Raw genomic sequence first — 19,283 nt, 5'->3', positions numbered from 1 at the left:
TAGATGAGACTACATCTTCCCCTCCAAACAGAGGAGAAAGGCACAGTGCTACAGACATCACCAAGTTTTCAACTTTGCCAGTTAAATATTTTGAGATTCTCAGAGGTCATGGTGGTGAAAGGCAATGCAAAAGCCTAAAATACCTAAAAAGATAGGAAGCATTGCTATGCTGAAACAGAGAAATAAATATGGGTGAGCTAAACTTGAACTTTCAAAATATCCTAAACCCATGGTTCAGAAAACTAGACTAGGGTTATATTTAATAACTTATTCCATAACCTTCAAAAGTCCAGCATCTTTATCTGTACTCTTGTACCAGCAGAGATGAGACAAAGCATACAGTTCAGTACCAGTAGTTACTTCAGTTGTGATCATTTTAATCAAGGTTTTGCATAATTAAGATTTTCATTTTGGTGTAGGTATCAGATACAACACTTGCTAGAGGCAAACATTTCCATCGCCTTCAATGGGCATTAGGATGGTCCCTCATGGATTGAGGCAGACTCATTTCACTGGTCAGGTGCATAAAGAAAACTCAGACATAGGCTACCAAAAAAAAAGACAGCAAAAGACAAAGTTTACTCACTCAGAAACTCAGGGTTCAGTGCTGCATCAGTGAATCAGGATCCCCAAGCACACTCTGCCCTTTTGGGTAAGACAAGTTGTATCAACTGCATGGAAATTGCTGTATTCCCTGGGGAAAACAGAGAATTATAGAATCACTTTGGTTGGAAAACACATCCAAGATCATCTCAGTGAGAGGCCACAGGACACTAGCTAAAGGGAAGGAGTATTGCCCAACTTCTATTAGGAATTATTTTTTAACATACTTGTGAAGCCAATTAGGGGACATCGCTTGAACTTTTTTCTTTTCTCTGATAACAATACAGCTTTGAGATGTTCACAAAACACCCATGTGGATCACAAAGGCACATCACCAGCTGAGAAGCTTCTCCTGCTTAGGGAAACTTTCTTTTTCCATTATTTTTTCAAACTGGGCAGCCCCTTAGACACTCGGGTAAACCTCTCACCTTTTCAGCTCTTAGAGCAGGGCACCATTTTGGTACTGAAGTAGCACATTCCATGAAAAAAATTAGCTCAATAAGTCTAATTCCATTGGAGGCTGGAAGCAACACTTTTTCCCTAATTTTTTTCATTGTTTCAGCTTTCAGCCCATCTTTAAATTGAGATTATTTTTTTATGTTAATGATGCTAAAGAAACATTTTTAAGCTTACTCAAAACAGCAGTACAAACACAAAAATGCTATGCAGAGGGCTAAGCCTAAAAGCTTTAGAGCATGACAGCAAGCTCATAACCTGACCATCATTCTCTTATAAAAATTGAGTAAGAACCCCAAAAGGGTCAGTTTAGGAGCCACAAAAATGCTGCTTATTCTCGCTTGCAGGATATCACTTGATTACTTTGGTATCAGGCAACCCTTAAGCTGCCTCCTTTCCAGGGCTACCAATTTTGCACATTACCTGCAGAACAGCCATGATGTTGTTTGCCCTCTTTCCTCTATTTATCTGCTAAAGGAGAAGAAAGGCCTGTGACCCCCTCCCCTCCCAGCTGAGGATGTTTTCCTAACTGAGGCTTCTCATACCAATTAACGCCATCTGAAAGCCTTTCGAGTGGGGAGATATGCCAATTTATCTGCTTTCTACCCAGCCACTCCAGAAGTGGGTAATGCTTATCTGCTCCAATTACTTCTGAAAATGTCATTTGGAGAGTCCCAGATGGAGCCAACTCAAGAGACCTTTCAGATTTTGGCAGTGGCCCTCAGCAGTGCTCACCATGACCATTAATTGGGGTGTTGCTGATTAAATGATGAGTACACCAAGCTAGGCAGCACCCACAGGCTGGGCTCCTCCAGTAGCAATGAGCTGGCTGTGTTAGAAACCACATAATCCAAAAATTTTAGAAAGCACCTCGGTCCAATTAGGAATGGGCACCCAAGACCCCATTGTTGCAACCAAAAACCTGTACCAAATGGATTCAGTACCTCATGAGGCCCTACAAGAGAGCTGGGAGGGGGCTTTTGACAAAGGCATGAAGTGATAGATAAGGGGGGATGACTTAAATCTGAAGAAGTGTAGGTTTAGACTGGGTATTAGGAAGAAATGTTTTACTGTGAAGACAGCAAGAAGTTGTGGATGCCTCATCCCTGGAAATGTTCAAGACCAGGCTGGATGGAGCTCTGAGAAACCTCATCTGTTGGAAAGTGTCTCTGCCCATGGCAGAGGGCTTGGAATAGTATGATCCTTAAGGTCTCCTCCAATCCAAACCATTCTGTGATTCTATTCGTACTGGAAACACATATGATGCAAACTTTCTCTGCTACTTAGAGGCTTTGGTGGGCAAGGTCAAAATGTTTTCCTGCTCTGATAAAGCATGAGGAGGTAAATCATCCTGTGCAACTCAAGTCATTCAGATGGTACTTTTGGCATTTCCACCCCCCCGCTCCTGCTTTTGTTCTGTCAGTCTGAAGAGAACAGCTCGTGTGATGTAATTTAGAATGGAGCTTTTTTAAAGCTTTCACTCAGGAAAAGCTTCGGGAGCTCTGGGGGTATAGCTTAGCTCGGAGAAATAGAAAGAAAGCAAGTTTGCATTGACAGCTTGATCCCAGAGAGAGGTGGCTGCCTGCTTGTCTAACAGGTCCTCTGGGTCTGGATGAGGCAGAGACAGAGGAGCAGTCATATTAAGTGAACGCGCGCTGCCAATGTTAAAGGAACAATTACCATTATTCTGCATAGTTCACTGTTTGCTACTGCTATTTCCTTCAATAAAACCTCTTTTCGCTTGCCAATTGGAGCTTGTCATGTAACAATATTTCTTATGCACAATACACATACTAAAATGCCCCTGTGTTTTTAATACATTTATAGTTGTTAACAATAGCAGTATAGTGACAGAAAAAACCATGCTTGCTTTGAATACAGAACAGATTGAAAAAGAACAAACCAGTGGCCCTGCTCTGAAGGATTAATGGGGGTTAGATTTTGCCTAATCTGTGTTAAAATAGTGGCACCTCTTCCATTTCTTTGACACCCACTTCTTCCTCTCAGGGCCTGGGCTGTGGCCTCCTCGTTTGGAAGGGGTTGTACACCTGAGCCTTGTGCAAAACTTCAGTGATGATTTTGATGTCAGGGAGTGTTGGGGAGAGCACTGGGCTCTCACCTGTGCCTGAGGAGGATGGACAAGGTGTGCCACTCCTGTGGCCTTGGCAAGCCCAGCCTGCTGAAGCTTGCCCAAGAACCCTTCACTCCTTGTGCACAGACAGGTAAGAGCTGTGCTACTGTCCAGCAACACCTGAAACTCTGGTGTTCACTGCCCACATCAGAGTAACAAAACTTGTGAATGCAGCTCCTGGTGAAGCAGGACAAACAAACAGATCTGGGAAGACTGGCATTTCCTTGGGGCTGTGGAGCTCTACAGCTCTCCTCCAAGAGCTCACACAATGCAGACATTGTGCTACTACTGCACTTGCCAGCATCACACAGCCAGGTGGAAATGACCGCAACAAAGGTGCCACGGTGAGAAGAAATTACGTGTTTGGCACTTCTGAGCAGCCTGAACCTCATATTTCATGCACCCAAAGGAACAAGCAGCTGTTTGGAAACCTTTGTAGCACAATCATGAAGGAAACTTTCTTCTGCCATAAGAGTTGTGTTTTCTAAGAACACTATTTTCTTCAGAACAAGTTAATATACACAGGAAAAGACATCTTGAGTGTTCCTGACTCTCCTACACTATCCAGGAATAGTGATAGACTGTGAGTTTAAACACATTCTTCCACTGCACAGTGAGAGAAGTGTGTTTAGTGCTGTGAGCAGAACACTTACCATGTTTGCCTTTGCCAGAGCCGGCAAGACTACACCGTTTTAAGAGTACTTATTACATACATAAGCAACAGTGGATGTCGTCTGTCTGCCCCCAGAATAGATGTTCTGCATCTTTAGTGCAGGGGGAAAAAAGGATTTGTGAAAAGATGCACAGCATGATACATCTTCTGCTTCAGATATTGCTAATTGCTTTGTCTATGCCTTTTTCTGAGGAAAAGAGCAAGGAAACCCAGAGAAGGCCACCATATTGGAGGCAGGTTTGAAGCCTGATCTGAGCTCCCTGGAACTGTTTTCTTTGACATCTGGTGGTACAGGATCAAGCCCTTTCAAAGATAAATAAGTAGTTTTCCAGCACGGTCCAGCACAGCCTGTTCTGCAACACCTGGGGAGGTGCTCAGATGGCAATAAGATTAATAATGTTTATTACAGTGTGCAAGTCCAGCTCCCAGTTGTGTTCCAGCACGGCATGCAGGCAAGAGGAAAACAAATGGAAGTGTTTGCTGGAAAAGTCTCATAGAAGACATAAGACTCTCACAGATTGCCACTCACCATTGGGTTCAAATCAAAGAAAAGCTTTTATACCATATTAGAAGATGTGGAGGGTTGTAGTCATATATTATCATGTGTCAACTTACCAACAATAGAGCTCTAAGGACTACCTGTGAGAAATGCTGCATCTTCTGTGATTTGCAGCTCTATTTCACACCATTAAAATTGTTTGGATTTATTTTAAGAATAGATATGGGTTTGATGGTGTTAATATATGTGGGTTTGTTGGTGTTTCCCCCCACCAAATGAAAATGCTGACAGTCTCGGAGCAGCTCTGGCATTAATGCTGTGCAGGGATATCTTGTGACCATAACTGTGTGTAATGCCTGCTTTGGGAATAAACTCTTGGCACACAACTTCTGTGTCATTCAGAAAGCAGCACAGTTGTCAAGGACCTTGGGACACGAAAGGAAGACACTGTGCTGTCTTTTCATTGGAAAGTTCACAAATTCTGCCTAGAGATCTCTCTGATATTTTCACTTTTCAATACATAGTGATTACCAAAAATAAAACTGAGAATTTTAAGTGCTTTCCAAATTTAATGACACAGAGTTTTACATGGAAAAAAATTCTTTTGTAATAAACTCAGCATTTTCTGTTTTATATTACCTATAAATTTCCTCAGCTAAAAAGTGAGTAATTACACAAGGATGTCCATGGGTGACACCTACCTTTAGTTACTGTGCCTGTGTATTACTTAAAGCCCTGTCCACTTCTGGCTACTCAGCTCAGATTAGGATTTTGTTTCTGAAATTTGGTCATATTGGCAGACAACCTTAACCTCATTGTGGGGTGAGTCATTAACCATGAGAGGAAGGAAGAGTGAATTAATGCAGCAGTGACATCGAGGAAACAACAACAACAATAACAATTGTAAAATTTGTTTTTTCTCTGCTTTGAAAACAGTAAGGTCAATTCAAATGAGACAATACATCAAACCTTCCAGTTTCACTCTGTGCAGTGAGGAATAAAGAGAATTTGAGAGGTTTGAGTTAGCCCTGCAAAACAACAAGATGTCCATGAGGGCTGTGCAGGCAGCCCCATCAGAGACTTTGAATTTACAATGCTTTTTAGGGCTGTTTCATACAATAGGACCATCACACACCTACAAGGTCTTCTCCATCCCTGGAGTGTTCAAGGCCAAGTTCCACAGGGCTTGGAGCAACCTGGTCTAGTGGAAAGTGCCCCTGCTTATGGTGGGTGGTTAGAACTAGATGGTCTTTCAGTCCCTTCCAACCCAAACCACTCTACAATTCAATAAGACCCAAAAAAATATAGTCTGGGGCTTAAATACAACTTCAGGTACAGCCACTCCATCTCAGTGGCTCCCAGAGAGGATGATCTTTTTCAAGACCTGCTGGAATAACAACAGGGTGCCAGGATGCTCTGATCATAAAATTCAAAACAGGGAAAAAATGATAAAAAATTACCTAACAGCAAGAAGCATGTGAAATACCACAAGATCCTGCTGCTCCCTGGACTATCCCCAATTCCTGTAATAGATTTGTCTCATGAAAGCCATTCAAAAAGTCACAACTGCCAGGACAGAAATATGGACCTAAAGAAAAGCATGACAGGGAGAGAAAACAGTGGCTGAAGGGGAATTTGGGAGAGCTGATCTACAAACAAGTCCTGAGGGCTTCAATAAGGCTCTCCTGAAAGGTGCTCAGCTGTATCCCACATCCAGCCCCATGGGTTTCAGGGGTTGCCTTACCTGTTGATCAATTAATGTTGTGTTTCTGCTGCATTTAGCACTGATACCAAAGCTGTGAGGTTCCTGTGACAATTCAGTGATTTATCTTGGTGCTCATCACCTGAGGGCCCCTGAGGACCTCGCACCAGGCTGAGACAGGGAGCGATGGACAGGAAGGGCTCTGGGCAGGCCCTGCAATCAGCCAGTGAACACACTGGGAATTTTGCTGTTGTGGTCATTTAGGGCATGAATTATGTCCAGCCTTTAACACAGTTGATGGTGTCTGATGCAACAAGGACTTTGGACTTAGCACATAAAAACCTTTTCATAAATCGCTCAGTCCCCCTTCTTGCAAAGTCGTTACAACTCCAAGGTGTAAGAGAACAGCATAAAATTCACACTGATCCCTTCAATTCTTTTTTAAGCATCTTTAAATGCAGCTTTTTTTCCCTGCTATACATCTTACTTATTATAGTTAAAAGTAATTTTAAAGCAAAAAAGAACATAAACAATATACACTGACTCTTGACACTCCATTGCTTTTTTAAACTAGAATAATAAAAATTTGCAAATGAACAAAAGAGTGGGAGGATGATATCTGATTTACAATGTTTTTGAGATAAAGAACACTATAAAAAAAGATCAATGTGAATAATAAAGCATTGTTAACTGAGTCATGACATTTCTATTCTCAGTGAAGATTTGAACAGTAGAGCTCTGCAAATGAGCACCTTGTGCCATTTTCAAAGTGGGAGGAAGACATATAATTATAATTTTTAAAGTGAAGAGAATTTTAAAAAAATCTCTGTGAAAAAGTTTATTGAAAAACATATCGACATATCAATATGACATAAATTACTTTAATTTTATTAAACTGGGAGGGGGGGAAACCTCTTTTTGAAGACTGGCTGCAGAAAGCATTCCTTGAAAAGAATTTTCTTTATTAAAAACTCTTTGCTAAGATGAAACAGCACTGAATGTCAGCACTACCATATATTTATTCTGTAACTCTTCCAACAGCCGAGATCTATAAAAGAAACATATTTTCAAAACAGTTTTAACCTCCATTGTCTTGATCATTCATATTAACATTTTTCATGTCACCTATTGAAATCCCTTAAAGGAACCTTTTATTCAGTCAAAATTAATGAAGCCGTTTTCTTAAACAGCCTCCAAAAAGTAAAAAGGACGTAATGTTGTGCATTTTATTTGACATACGTTTTCTGCCATTTCACTTATTTCTGTGATGAGAGCAATACTTCATATTTATGCTATCAAGTCTGCAGAGAAAAGTGATTTTGAGAGAGAAGAAAACCAACTCTGCTCTTGCTGTGTGAGCAATTTAAATCCACAGCAAAAATACAGCATTGATCAGATTACTCCAATTGAGTCATTTAGTGCTTTGGCATTCCTGAAGTTAGGGCCCAGCTGTGAAATCATACTTGGGGCCAAACATTGCTGTTAGGTGAGTGCACATGGCTCCCATTTTCTTCAAAGGGAATGACACACATGGCCAATATTTAGCTTTCACCTCTTCCATTCTTTAGCCAGCAAAGCCAGAACCAGTGGAATATATGCAGGCAATTTAACCGAATTAAGAATACAATCAAGATTTTCCGGGACTTACTAGTGATTTGGGATATATAATTCAATACACATCAAAACACAGATGCTCAGCATATTCTGAAAATCAGGCCATCTCAAATGTCTTGCTTCAAGCAGGTAAAATCATAAATTACTCTGAGTATTTTGGCTATTGGATCCTAACAAACTGGGTGTAGTACACTTCTTCAAAATTATAAACTCCAATTTCTGGCTTGGCTAGGATGCCTGGGAGAATTACAACATCCCAACCCATTTTTGTTCCTGTGTTGGCACACAGTCCTCCCCTGCCATTACCATTACATGACTTGAACACAATGCAGGTGCCCTTCTGCAGCAGGTGACCCCTAGGGAAAATCCAGCTCCTGCCTCTGCAGGTCCCCTGGGATGCACTGAGCTGCTGGGATGGCCCACAAGTCCTTAGAGCTAAGTGCCATGGAGAGAAAAAAGGATGCAACCCAAAAAGCTAGCTGCCCCATGCCCATGCTGCGTGCAGATCTTCATTTCAACTCAAGGTCAAGTGGAAAACTTTTCTACCATCCTTGCTGACTCTCCTCTTCACTTTCTCCTGACTCCATCTGTTCCTCACCCATCTCCTTCGTTCCGCACTCGCCTCCCTCTTCTTCCTGTGTCCATCTGTTCCCTCCTTCCTCGACACAAGTTGGGGAAGGGAAGTAAATTCAGTCATTCACTGAACAGATTTCAAGATGAACCCCCTCCCTCTCCAGTTCTAACTTCATTCATCATGGTAAAAATTATAATGAATAGAAATGTTGAAGGTGAAAATTTATTAGGGATTGTGTTGCTTTCTTATATGAAAAGCAGTTAAAGCGGCATATAAACATTGGCTTCATTCATTTTTTCTTAATATATGGCATAATTAGTGAGAAATATTAGTGGAAGTGCTTGCTATGCAGTCCATCAACACATGCCTGTCAGAGCTTAGGATCTGGGCCAAAAGTTTTTGCCAGTCCTGTGATAGATTTACAATAAGCCTATAGAAGGCTTTACAGTTAGCTGGGTCACTAATTCATGAAGTTACAATGTATGCAATGAGGTCAAAAATTCACTATTGATAAAATACCCCCTCCCGGGATTGCACCATTAGCTTTGTTACTGCAACAGCAAAATAAAGTAAACCCAAAGCTCCTGTGAATTACCAGTCCATCATCATAAATCAGTGGTGAAGCACTTGCACGAGTTCATGATGTCATCTGAAGCCTGGGATATATTTATAGCCTTGTGTACTATTTCCTGTTTCCTCATGACAAAAATAAACAGTCTCCAAATCCCCTGCATCCTTCTGCCTGAGCTCAGCAAAATGTAATGGGCACGAATCTCTGAAAGGCCCTGTGATATATGGGTCTGGAGCAGCTCCCTTCTGATGGGCCACGGCGCCCGCGCTCCCTCCAGCCTCTCCATGTGGGCAACAGCAGTTCCCATGGAGTTTGCTCCATCTGCTGCACTCACTGCTGGGATAGTACCACACCTCCTCCTATTTTGCCTCCCTGACACTTGGAGAGAGAAGGAAAGGAGATTTAAGCCTCCAAGCCTTAGGCATGGAGTGAACAGCCTGGCAGGAGCATCCGAGGTGGAGGAGCTCAGCATTGCTCCATGTGGGGACCTGGGCTTGCCACCACAGGGACCTTGGGCATCTTGTCCACCAAGACTGACAAGCCATGAAGCTTGAAGTTCGGGCTTAAATTTCCTCTCTTCTCCTTTACTCATGATTTGGGATCCTCATTTAAGGTTTCTGAGGTGTTTGGGCATGGAGGATGCCCCACATTTCATCTCAGACCTCCCAGCTCTCAAATTTTCTGTACCTACCTGAATTGCGGTGTTTGTGGTGATCCTCTTCACCTCTTCTTGAAACTTTCTGTCTTGGCAGTTTGTTTCATTTTTTGCTTCCTTTCCTGAAAAGAGACAGAGGGTAACACAAACAGCACACCATGGCATGTAACCTCCCTCAGCAAGGAAGCAGATTTGCTTCTGTTTGACCTCAGACCACCAACTCCTGAAGTCAATGACTGTCACAAAGTGGCTGAGGGTGATAGCTGTGCCAAACCACATTCATTTGATGCTTATCCCTCTTCAATTTTGTTTTCTTCTCTCCACCAAGACCGTCGCACCAGCTCCCTGCCTCTACTGGCCCTCCCTGGGGTGACATCGAGCAGTGAGGACCATCCAGGTAAGCTACTGTCCCTATGCATGCAGAGACACTCCCTCCCTGGCAGACCATTATATCCCTTAAATGATCAAGAAAAAGTGTTTTGTTTTTCTTTGGCTTTTGCCTTTTTCAAGCACTGCTGCCAAGCCCCGAGGTTTGGGTTTCATGGTTCCATGAGAACCAAGCGTGTTCAGATCAAGCCTTCATACGTACAAGTTTTCATCCATCAGGTCTGATGCAGCTCTGCCTGTGTCATCAGGGGACTGAATGGACATGGCACACAGCTCTTTCAGTGATGAGCATGTGCTACATTAAACAGACAGGTAGCGACAGCAGGGCACGGCATAATGAACGCTGCACTTATACACCAACATGCCTCAGGGGAAAATTGAAAAGTTACAGGTCCTGAACTGCTACAGTTTTCCACACAGTTTAGCATTAACCCTTGGGACTCCTTGATACAGGGATGTGAGACAAAGGGCCACTGCCAGGATGGATTTGGAATAAATGCCAGCATTGAGTAGAGCCACAGGCTCCTTTGTCCTTTGCCTGTAAGATGTGGATGAGCCCTAGGAGGGTCAGAGATCAATTCTCCTTCTCCTTCAGTGGAGTCTCCTCCTAAACAGCTGCTCCAAGAGCTGCTTTGGATTACCTGCATTGCTGCAGTCCCTGTTCAGCAGAACAGAGTACCTCTTAAACCCTCTGTCCTTTATCAAAAATAGACTTAGAGCCCTTGAATACCTCTATATTAAATATCATTTCAGAAGCATGCAGGGAAACTGCAGTCTCCTCTTCTCCAGGGCTGCAAGATGCTGGTTTGTGCCTAAAGCAAATGAAGAGAAATAGAGGTCAGGGGACATACTGCAAATGCCACTCTTGGTATCACTGCTCCTCCCTATTAACCAGAGGGATCTGGGGCTGGCATCAGCGAAAAGTAAGTGGTTTACTTTGTGCTTTTATGAATTTAGACACTTGTAGTCAGCCATCTGAATCGCCCAACTCCAAAAAGAAAAAGAAAAAAGAAATTCCATGTGAGTATTGAGACTGTCTTTAATACAAACATGGGTGAACAATCCCAGTCTCCTACTGCAACAGCCAAGGCGAATCCCAGCTTCCCCATGTGAGGAAGAAAGTTGCCACTTCATACTATTTAAAAATGGCACATTGTGGGGGTGTACCTTTAGCAGCCTCTGCCTAACAGTCTAACACTGAATAATCTGAGATTTCTTCATCATGATACATTTTATTTTTCCCTTTAAGTTCACTTCAGTGGTTGATTTCTATACGTTAAAAACACAGACATATGTGGACATTTGAAGCTGAACACAGGCTCTTAAAAGAGAGTTGCGAAGTTTGACCCTCTTCCCATTTCTAATTGTAATTTGGGGTTTTTTATATTCTCATTTAACAATAATCATAAATACTATGAGTGGTATGTAATATATTTTTAAAGCCTATTTGGCTACATCTATTTGTTCCAAACTCTCAACCTACTACTGTTCCATCTACCAACAAACTATAATAGGAAAAAAAAAAGAGCTAACCACCTTTTTTTTCTGCTGGTCTAGCACAATCTTTATTTCTTCAGACGCTTTGTGCAAACATTAAATTGACAAAGGACATAATGTAGATGGACCCACAGCTGAACTGAAGGTAATTGCATAAAAATGAAATGGAGACCTATAATTGTGCACTGCTTTAGCCTCTCCTGCAGTGTTTTCTGGAAGCAAGGATCTCGCTTGTCATAGCAAGTTGCTTGTTACGGTGATTGCGTGAAGACTTGATCTAGCAGTACAAGACAAGTATAACATTACTGAAAGGGAGCTTTTCAAACTAAAAGTCTGACACTAAAATGTACTGTATTTTCCAAGATGTAGTATGCTTTAACAAACAGAAGAGTCCCTGAGTGACAGCTTTTGTTACCCTTTTGTTTGATGGTGCTGTATTGAAAAATTCAGGTTATGTCTATGCCTTTCTATTTCTGGTTTTGATTTCTCTTCAACAGCACTTCAAGAATAAAAATTGACTCCAAGTATGAATAGTAGAAGTCGGTGGATACAGTAAATGTCAGTCTGGCATTTACTGATTACTTCTGTCAGACTTTTTTTTCAGTCTCGCTTCTTGAATGCTTAAATGCATTCTGTGGGCCATTGTATTGTTGCAGAATTGGGGAACTCAACAAATATATCATGAATTAAAACATATCTAGTTTACATTTTTGGGCAGATTTTGAAAGTGGAAAATAATAGTTATTCTTGCCTAAGCCTTTTGATTTGGTCTGTGTGTATCCAAAGGCTCAGCCTGGGTGTAGCTCTCAGTGTGAACAAACAGGACCCATTTGTGATATTGGCACCTGGCTAACAGGTAGGGCTTGTGTCTTTTGGACTCACAAAACAATTCTACTTATCTCTCAAATCCTTGCTTCCCCCCTCTTCAAGCCTTATGGTTGCACTGGTTTTTCACTTACTCTGCAACCCATCCATCCCATCCACGTTTCCTCCTCTCTCTGCAAGGATACTGGGGGAACAGCCGCAGTCTCATCAAGGTTTCACTCTCTGTCAGCCTTTCCTTGGCTTTTCTTTAACATAGGTCAGAAGTCAAAGGTACATAAAAACCAAGGGATATGCAGGGCCTCTCTTCAGCCTCCTTGCAGGCAAGTGCTGTTGAACCACTTCAGAGCACTTACCGTTCCTCTTGGAAAGTAGCATTTGCAAAACTGAGGTGTTTGTAAAGATTGATTTTCTGTATATAGCTCAAGAGCAAGCATATCACAAGATTTAAGTGAGATAAAAAGTGAGGCTGTGCTTGATGTGAGGTGCAGGAGTTAATCAGCTGTAGATAAGAACTGATGAGGTTTTATCATCCCTGCCATGGAGAGAATGACTGTGTTTCTTGGCCACTTGATCACTTCAGAGATCGAGTGAAACTATATATCAACCCATGTTTATCTGTGCCTGAGGAGTTCTTCAAGAATAAATTGAACTCAGAACTCTTCTTAACCTTTCCCCTAGTTGGGGCTTAAAATTAAGCTCTCCCTCTGGTTTTTGAGCTGCCTCTCTGGCACGCTGACAGCATGTGAAGTATCCCATCTCCTAGCTGACTTCCAGGCCAACAACGCAAGTGGGGATGAAGTTATGAAACAAGGAATCTGGATGCTAAACAGAGACCATCTGCCTGTCTTTGCTACAGGATTATGAACCACGGTGAGCTGGCACATCTGCATCCAGGTACCGCCCACGTGCGCATTGTTGGCTGTTAATTTAGGGAAATGAAGTTGCAGCGGAAAAACAACAAGATAATTGTTTTGCCTTCTTTTATGTCACAAATTGAAGTTAGTCAACCAAGGCAACAGTTCTGTTTTCTTTCCAAACTTGATCCCACCCACTGGAAGTGAATTATTACTCAGCCTCTAAGTCCCCTGGGTTTAAGAGAAAACCTTAGAAGGCAAGTTCACAAATACCTTTACTATGAATAAAACTCTGTAAAGAGACTGAAATCATTAGGTGAGAAGGGTTAGGCCTTGGAAGTAAACAACTGTAGGTTTGAAAATTCTGCATATGTTATTCTCTCAGATCTCTGCCTTGGTATCACAGTCTTTTTTTTCCTAATCCCACCAGATAACCAGCTTACAAATGAAAAACACACAGATGAAAAGCCTATGAAAGGTATTGTTATGAGTTCTGTCGCAGAATTCAGCATCACAGACGCTTCATCAAAGGGTACCAAAAATGAGAAGAAATTGTCAGATGCAAGCAGATCATCCATTGCTTCCCTGGAGAAATGCAGAGAATTCTCTTACATTGAAGATGATGCATCAGTGCATCAGAGAGACAGTGACGGTATGTTTTATAAAACAGATCACATTTGAGCTGATTTCTAAATAATGCCCACTGCAAAAGAACTATGTATAACCAACTCGAAATTAAACGTTGAACAGGAGGTTCAAGAACATCGCCAAAAGCAATGTTAAGTTGCCCTGCAGACATTTGTATGATAGATGAGAATTTCTAGAAGACGATCTTAAATTGTCAGTGATACTAAAGTCATAGAAGAGGAGCTTAGAGCTTATTGTGCCACAGAGCATTTGTACTTCAGCAATGAGGGTTTGCACAGAGGCACCAGTGTCAGTATCAGATAAATCTATTCCTGGTTATTCCAGTGGATGTTAAAAAAAGGCTTTGTGAAGTATTTCAGAAGTTTCTTTTGAGTGCCTTTTGCAATAATGGATTAGTGTGTTATATCCAATGGAGCTGGGATCTGTCGTGCATGTCTTTTGACAATTCCTAAATTAAGCATTTCTAAATAGAGAATCAACACAATAAAGTGCCCTGTTCTCCAAGAATCATTAACATCTCTATTGTGTCACAGATCCTTAAAAAGGGATGTCTATGATACATCTATTGGAATATGCTTAATTTCAGAGAAGGATCTGAAGTATTTATTTTATTTAGGGAACTTGTCCTCTTGTCCTGACACTCCCTATTTTTGAGTTTGAGGTCTCTCTCAACTACTACTGGCACACAGGTGTGTACCATATGATGCAAATAACAGATTTCATTCTCCTTAAAAAAGCTAAATGTGAAGGAAATTAACAACAACAACAAAAAAACCCAATCTGTGCTTAATTAATAATGTTAAGGGCTGGATAGAAGCCAAGAAAACCAAAGGAAGACAGATTTGTGGTTGTCATTGCATACTCAGCTCACTCCACTCTGACAACTTACTGCTTATTCCACATACATAAGGCCAAATCCTGTTTGCTGGTGCTTGCAGAACCTCTGAAGGCAGAGCAATAGATGAGGAAATTGGTGATTATTTTGTTCCCAGGGCTCAGATAAGAGCAAATATAACACTCACAGGTCTCACCAGGGATGACCAGAAAGGCTTCAGCAATCTTTGGGCCAGGGTTGTTCAGAGCATCATCTGTGTGAGCAGATGCCACCAAACAAGAGCAGGGAAACTTAGAGATGAGGCATGCTAGAAAAATTATTATAAATTCTTCTTTTGTGCTAATTAATCTAGTAATGTAGAGAAGGAGAGCTGAGGTCATTGTTCTCACTGAGATAAACGCAGTAATGCCGTTTGGCAAACAGCAGGGAAAACAGAGGGGAAAACAAGAGATTGCATCTTCTTTTATGCAGTTTGTGGCTAATTTATTTTCAAATATATAAATGAATGCATAGGAATGGATGTCTAATTGCTAATATCTATTATTTATATACATTACCCCACTTAAAACAGGACCAAAAAGCCTCACACATGCAGATTTTTTGAAATGTGTTACATCCATTATCACAGTTCATGGTGTGTGCTCTGATGGGAATTTAAAAGCATCTTTACTGCACATCACAGAGTCTGTGCTGAAACATTACTTTATTATTAAAATCTTGTGCTTTTTGTGTGCTCTCTTTCCTGGATGAAGCCCTAAGAATCATATCTATTCTCTCCAGATTACATAAGCACCATTATGGTTAACATATTCAGGGGAAAAAAACTGTTATGAAAAAATGGATCTTTGGAGAGGGAGAAAAAAAATTGCCAAATCCTTAATTGAGACATAACTTTGAATTCTGTCTCTCACATCTATGTATAGGAAAGAAATTTAATAAACATAAGAGATCTAAAAAGAATAGTCTTAATTACACCAAGAACTACTGGATAAAATGATTACATTTTCTACAGTGTAAATTTATACAATTAAATACAGTGGTGTCACCTTATTAACTGTTTCAATTTTATAATTATTTCAGTTCATTTAGCTAGGAAAAAATATAAGTATGAACTTACTGAGTATCACCAAAATCTAGTCATTCTTATTTGACAGAACTGACTTAGAAGTTAGTTGTGCTTGTCTGAACCTAAATAGATCTTGACATATTTAAATAAGTATTAATATTGATAACATTGGTGATGATATGCCATTTAGAAAGAAGTTCAGTCATATGCTATTTGTTCTTGCTACCTGCTTTAACTGCCTTTTTAATAAAGAAGCTGGAATGATTTTTTAATTTTGTTTTTTTTCATCAAGAAAGCTTTCTGAAAAAAAAAAAAAAGCATAATTCTGGAAACTTCCTGGCAGTGAACTTCATGTTACGTGAGCTAGAAAATGCCACAACAGAACCAATGCAGTTGAATGAGTTCACAGTTAGTCATCCTAGGGCAAGAAATGTGGTTATAACCATATGCTTTCCTGAAAGAAGCAATGAAAAGACATTCATATTGTTGAAGGCATTTTTCCTTTCCAAAAACAAAAAAAAAAAAAAAAAAAAGGAAAGGTCTGGGTCTGTGCTCCAAGTGGATTCACACAGTTGGAATCTCACACCTGCTGCACCCGAGCAGCCTCCCCAGATGCTGGAGGCTGAAGGGTGAGGAGTTAATTAGCTGATTTTGGGAGGGAACAAACATAGCACAGAGTTTTAGTCATGGTGACCAAGTTTTCAGGAATATTCACTGGCTCCAGACACACATCCTACATAATCTATCTTCCAAACTTTTGTCTCCTTTGAAAAACTGACATTTGTGAACAAAAAGGTGAGAACCCTGTTTGGTGGGGAGTTGGGAGGACCCTGAGCCGAGACACACTGCCCTCTCTGAATGCTCTTCTCCAGACCTGCTCTCCCTCCCTGTCCTTGGTAGTCTTTAAACATTTTTAGTGCAAACTCTTGTGAAAATGAAAATAAACTCCAGTGTCACCTCTGCTGGTGTCATGGTTTCCTCAGCCCCACAGAAACCCTTCACTCATGGCCCCACTGCAGAATGGGGCTGACAGAAAGGTAAAAGGAAGAAAACTCATGAGATGAGATAAATACAGTGTAATAGGACAATGTAGTGGTTTTACATGGGAGGAAGAAAAAAAATAAATTATATCTAAATAAAAAATTAGAATATACAGAACAAGGTAGACACATTGCAATTGCTCACCATTCACCAACTGATGCACAGTCAGCTATCTGAGCAGAAACCCCTGCTTGTTTTCTGCCTAATTTATGTTGATGCCATATGGTCTGAACTATCCTTCTAGCCAGCTGGGGTCAGCTGTCCTGGCTGTGTCTCCTCACAGCTTCTTGTGTCTCTTCAGCCTCCTCACTGTATGGGCATGAGAAGATAAAATTTGGTTTAAAGGCCTTGTTCTTCTGCATTTCACTACCACATAATGTTTCCATTCAAATTCTTTTCATACAGCTGTTGTTTGTCCAGAGCAATTAAAATAGCAAATAAACTTTTCATTTGTCTCTATGGAAGTAGTTATCATCAATGTATTTTTAGCCCACTCCCTCACTTCTGGCCTAAACCTGGGCAATCCCAGCTCACACTTGTTCTCACGTCTCCCTGCTTTTCCTCTCTCTTAGATGAATGCGCAACACTTATCCTGGCCTGCTTGTTCTGCCAGTTTTGGGACTTTCTTATAATGCTGCCTGATACCTGTGAACATTGGCTGACAGATACCTGTTGTCCATCCAATAGATATTACCAGACCTCCGACGAAGACCACGGCAGCAACGACTGCAACTGTGACTGTGACATTGATTGCAGCCTCTTTGAGTCCTGCCACGAGACCGGGGAGTGCCTGGAGCTGGCCATGGAGATCTCAGAAGTCTGCTATCGCTGATAGGAAAATAATTGACAAAATTCCTCAAAACTACCTGACAGATTACAAAGGAGGTTTTTTTTTAATATTAATCATAACCAGAGGTTTTGTCAATGAGGACTATGTGCATCTTGCTGCTCCCTCCCTGGAGGTCTCTATGTCTGTACCGTTCTGGTGGCATGATACCACAAACTGCTGAAACCAATAAAGGACAAAAAGGGGTCTTCTCTGCCATAGATGACAACAGAATTCCTAAGTGCCAAGTGTGCTCGCTGCTTTACCCACTGTCAATCCAAGCTTTTATAAACCTTTAATTGCTTTAAACACTGATTTCGCCATTCATAAACACAGAACAAAATAATTAGGACATTATTTTAGGACTGATATATATATTAGTTCATCTTCCTAATGGATTCATACCTAAACATGTATTACACATTGTTGGTTATTATAAATAATTTATGATACAGCATCATTTTGTAATTAAAAATTTATTTATTCAATCTCTTAAAACACTCATATGCCCAGTATAGGTAGAAAAAAAATTTAAATGAATTAGAAACCATGCTACTGGTAATTACAGCAAATGTCACTGAAAATCTCCAGTGAATTTTGTGGAGGAAGCATTTTCACAGGGTACTGCAATTCGACAGTGTACTTATGTGCTGGCCCATGGTTATGTAATAACAGGTTATGCCTATTGTTCATTAGTTGTAGGAAAGGGCTTCTTAAGTGTAATTAGCCTAAATGGGAATTGACTGCACACTTCCAGAGGAGAATTACCCCATAGATAGCTAGTAACTCCTTTGCTTGATTTTCATTTGTAAGACTTTTGCAAGAAACAGAATATTGCCACCTATTCTAGTGCAAACAGGCATCTCCACCTATGCACAAGAGATTACAAAATGACAGTATCTATCCTGGTTGTGCTTTCAAATTCCATCTCTTTTCTGATTAATAAAAAGGAAATATATGTTGCATATTACACATATGACAACAAAGCATGTAAATTCAGCTGCCTGAGGGTGCAGAACACAGGTATTAAGCACAGAGGAAAATACAGAATTGCTTGCTCACATTAGGCATTTATAGACTAACACCAAAGATAGTGTTTGCTATGTATAAATACTAAAATTTCTCTCAAAAACCCCACTGATCTCAGTGCAGAAGTGCCTGTGGAATCCCAAACAAGGATCCTGGGTAAGATGCTGGAATATTAAGCATTTCTAAAATCATTGAAGCCACTTGTTTATTAATCAGAGTAGTCCTGGTGGACAAACATTTAATGGGGGAAAAAAAATCATGTGTATATCTTTTCCTTATGCCCCTTCTGGAAAACTCATGTTTCAAAAAAATCAGAAAGCCAGAAGTAAAACCACTAACAACCTTTTTCCAGGTGTCTTACAAAGCCTAGTGACCAGAAGACAACAAACCTCAGCAATGCAGTGAGCAGCCCAGAACACCTCATTTCTCTGCTCCTTCCAGGACATTGGGGGGAAATAGAAGAGATTTGCTTATCTTACACTGTCCCATTGTGAGCTGTAGTCACCTAAAGGAGTTAAATCATTAGTCTTTCATCACCACATCAGGACCACATCTGGACCCAGACCCCACAGCACAACCCACTGCCATCCAGGAGGCACTGGTTTGGGTCACCCACCCCAGGATGGGCAATGCTGAGTTTTAATGCTTCAATTTGCATTCTCACACAGAATTTTGATCTTAAATCTCCCAAAGCTAAGCTAAACTCTCACTTCTACATACCAGGCCACAGAGGCTTGGATCATTCTATCCTTTGTACCACAGGCTGTCCTTGACAAAGCAGCATGTGGGTATTTATG

The 19,283-nt window shown here is 40.9% G+C and overlaps 1 protein-coding gene across 1 annotated transcript; it reads left to right on the top strand.

Moving 5' to 3' along the window:
- The first annotated feature begins 3,193 nt into the window (after nt 1-3,193).
- Nucleotides 3,194-17,463, top strand: MDFIC2 (MyoD family inhibitor domain containing 2). The gene is made up of 4 exons (XM_030956983.1): nt 3,194-3,281; nt 9,807-9,875; nt 13,472-13,693; nt 17,204-17,463. The coding sequence occupies exons 1-4, from the start codon at nt 3,194-3,196 to the stop codon at nt 17,461-17,463; spliced, it is 639 nt and encodes a 212-aa protein (XP_030812843.1).
- Nucleotides 17,464-19,283: the final 1,820 nt, after the last annotated feature.

This window comes from Camarhynchus parvulus, chromosome 12 (assembly GCF_901933205.1).
Source record: "Camarhynchus parvulus chromosome 12, STF_HiC, whole genome shotgun sequence".
NCBI lineage: Eukaryota > Metazoa > Chordata > Aves > Passeriformes > Thraupidae > Camarhynchus > Camarhynchus parvulus.
This window is presented reverse-complemented; position numbering and strand designations above follow the sequence as displayed.

Bases quoted from the DNA above. Each gene is read 5' to 3' on its own strand.
- MDFIC2 (XM_030956983.1), top strand. From the start codon at position 3,194: ATGGACAAGGTGTGCCACTCCTGTGGCCTTGGCAAGCCCAGCCTGCTG. The intron at 3,282-9,806 runs GTAAGAGCTGTG...CTCTCCACCAAG, and splicing joins CACTCCTTGTGCACAGACAG to ACCGTCGCACCAGCTCCCTG. The intron at 13,694-17,203 runs GTATGTTTTATA...CCTCTCTCTTAG, and splicing joins GCATCAGAGAGACAGTGACG to ATGAATGCGCAACACTTATC.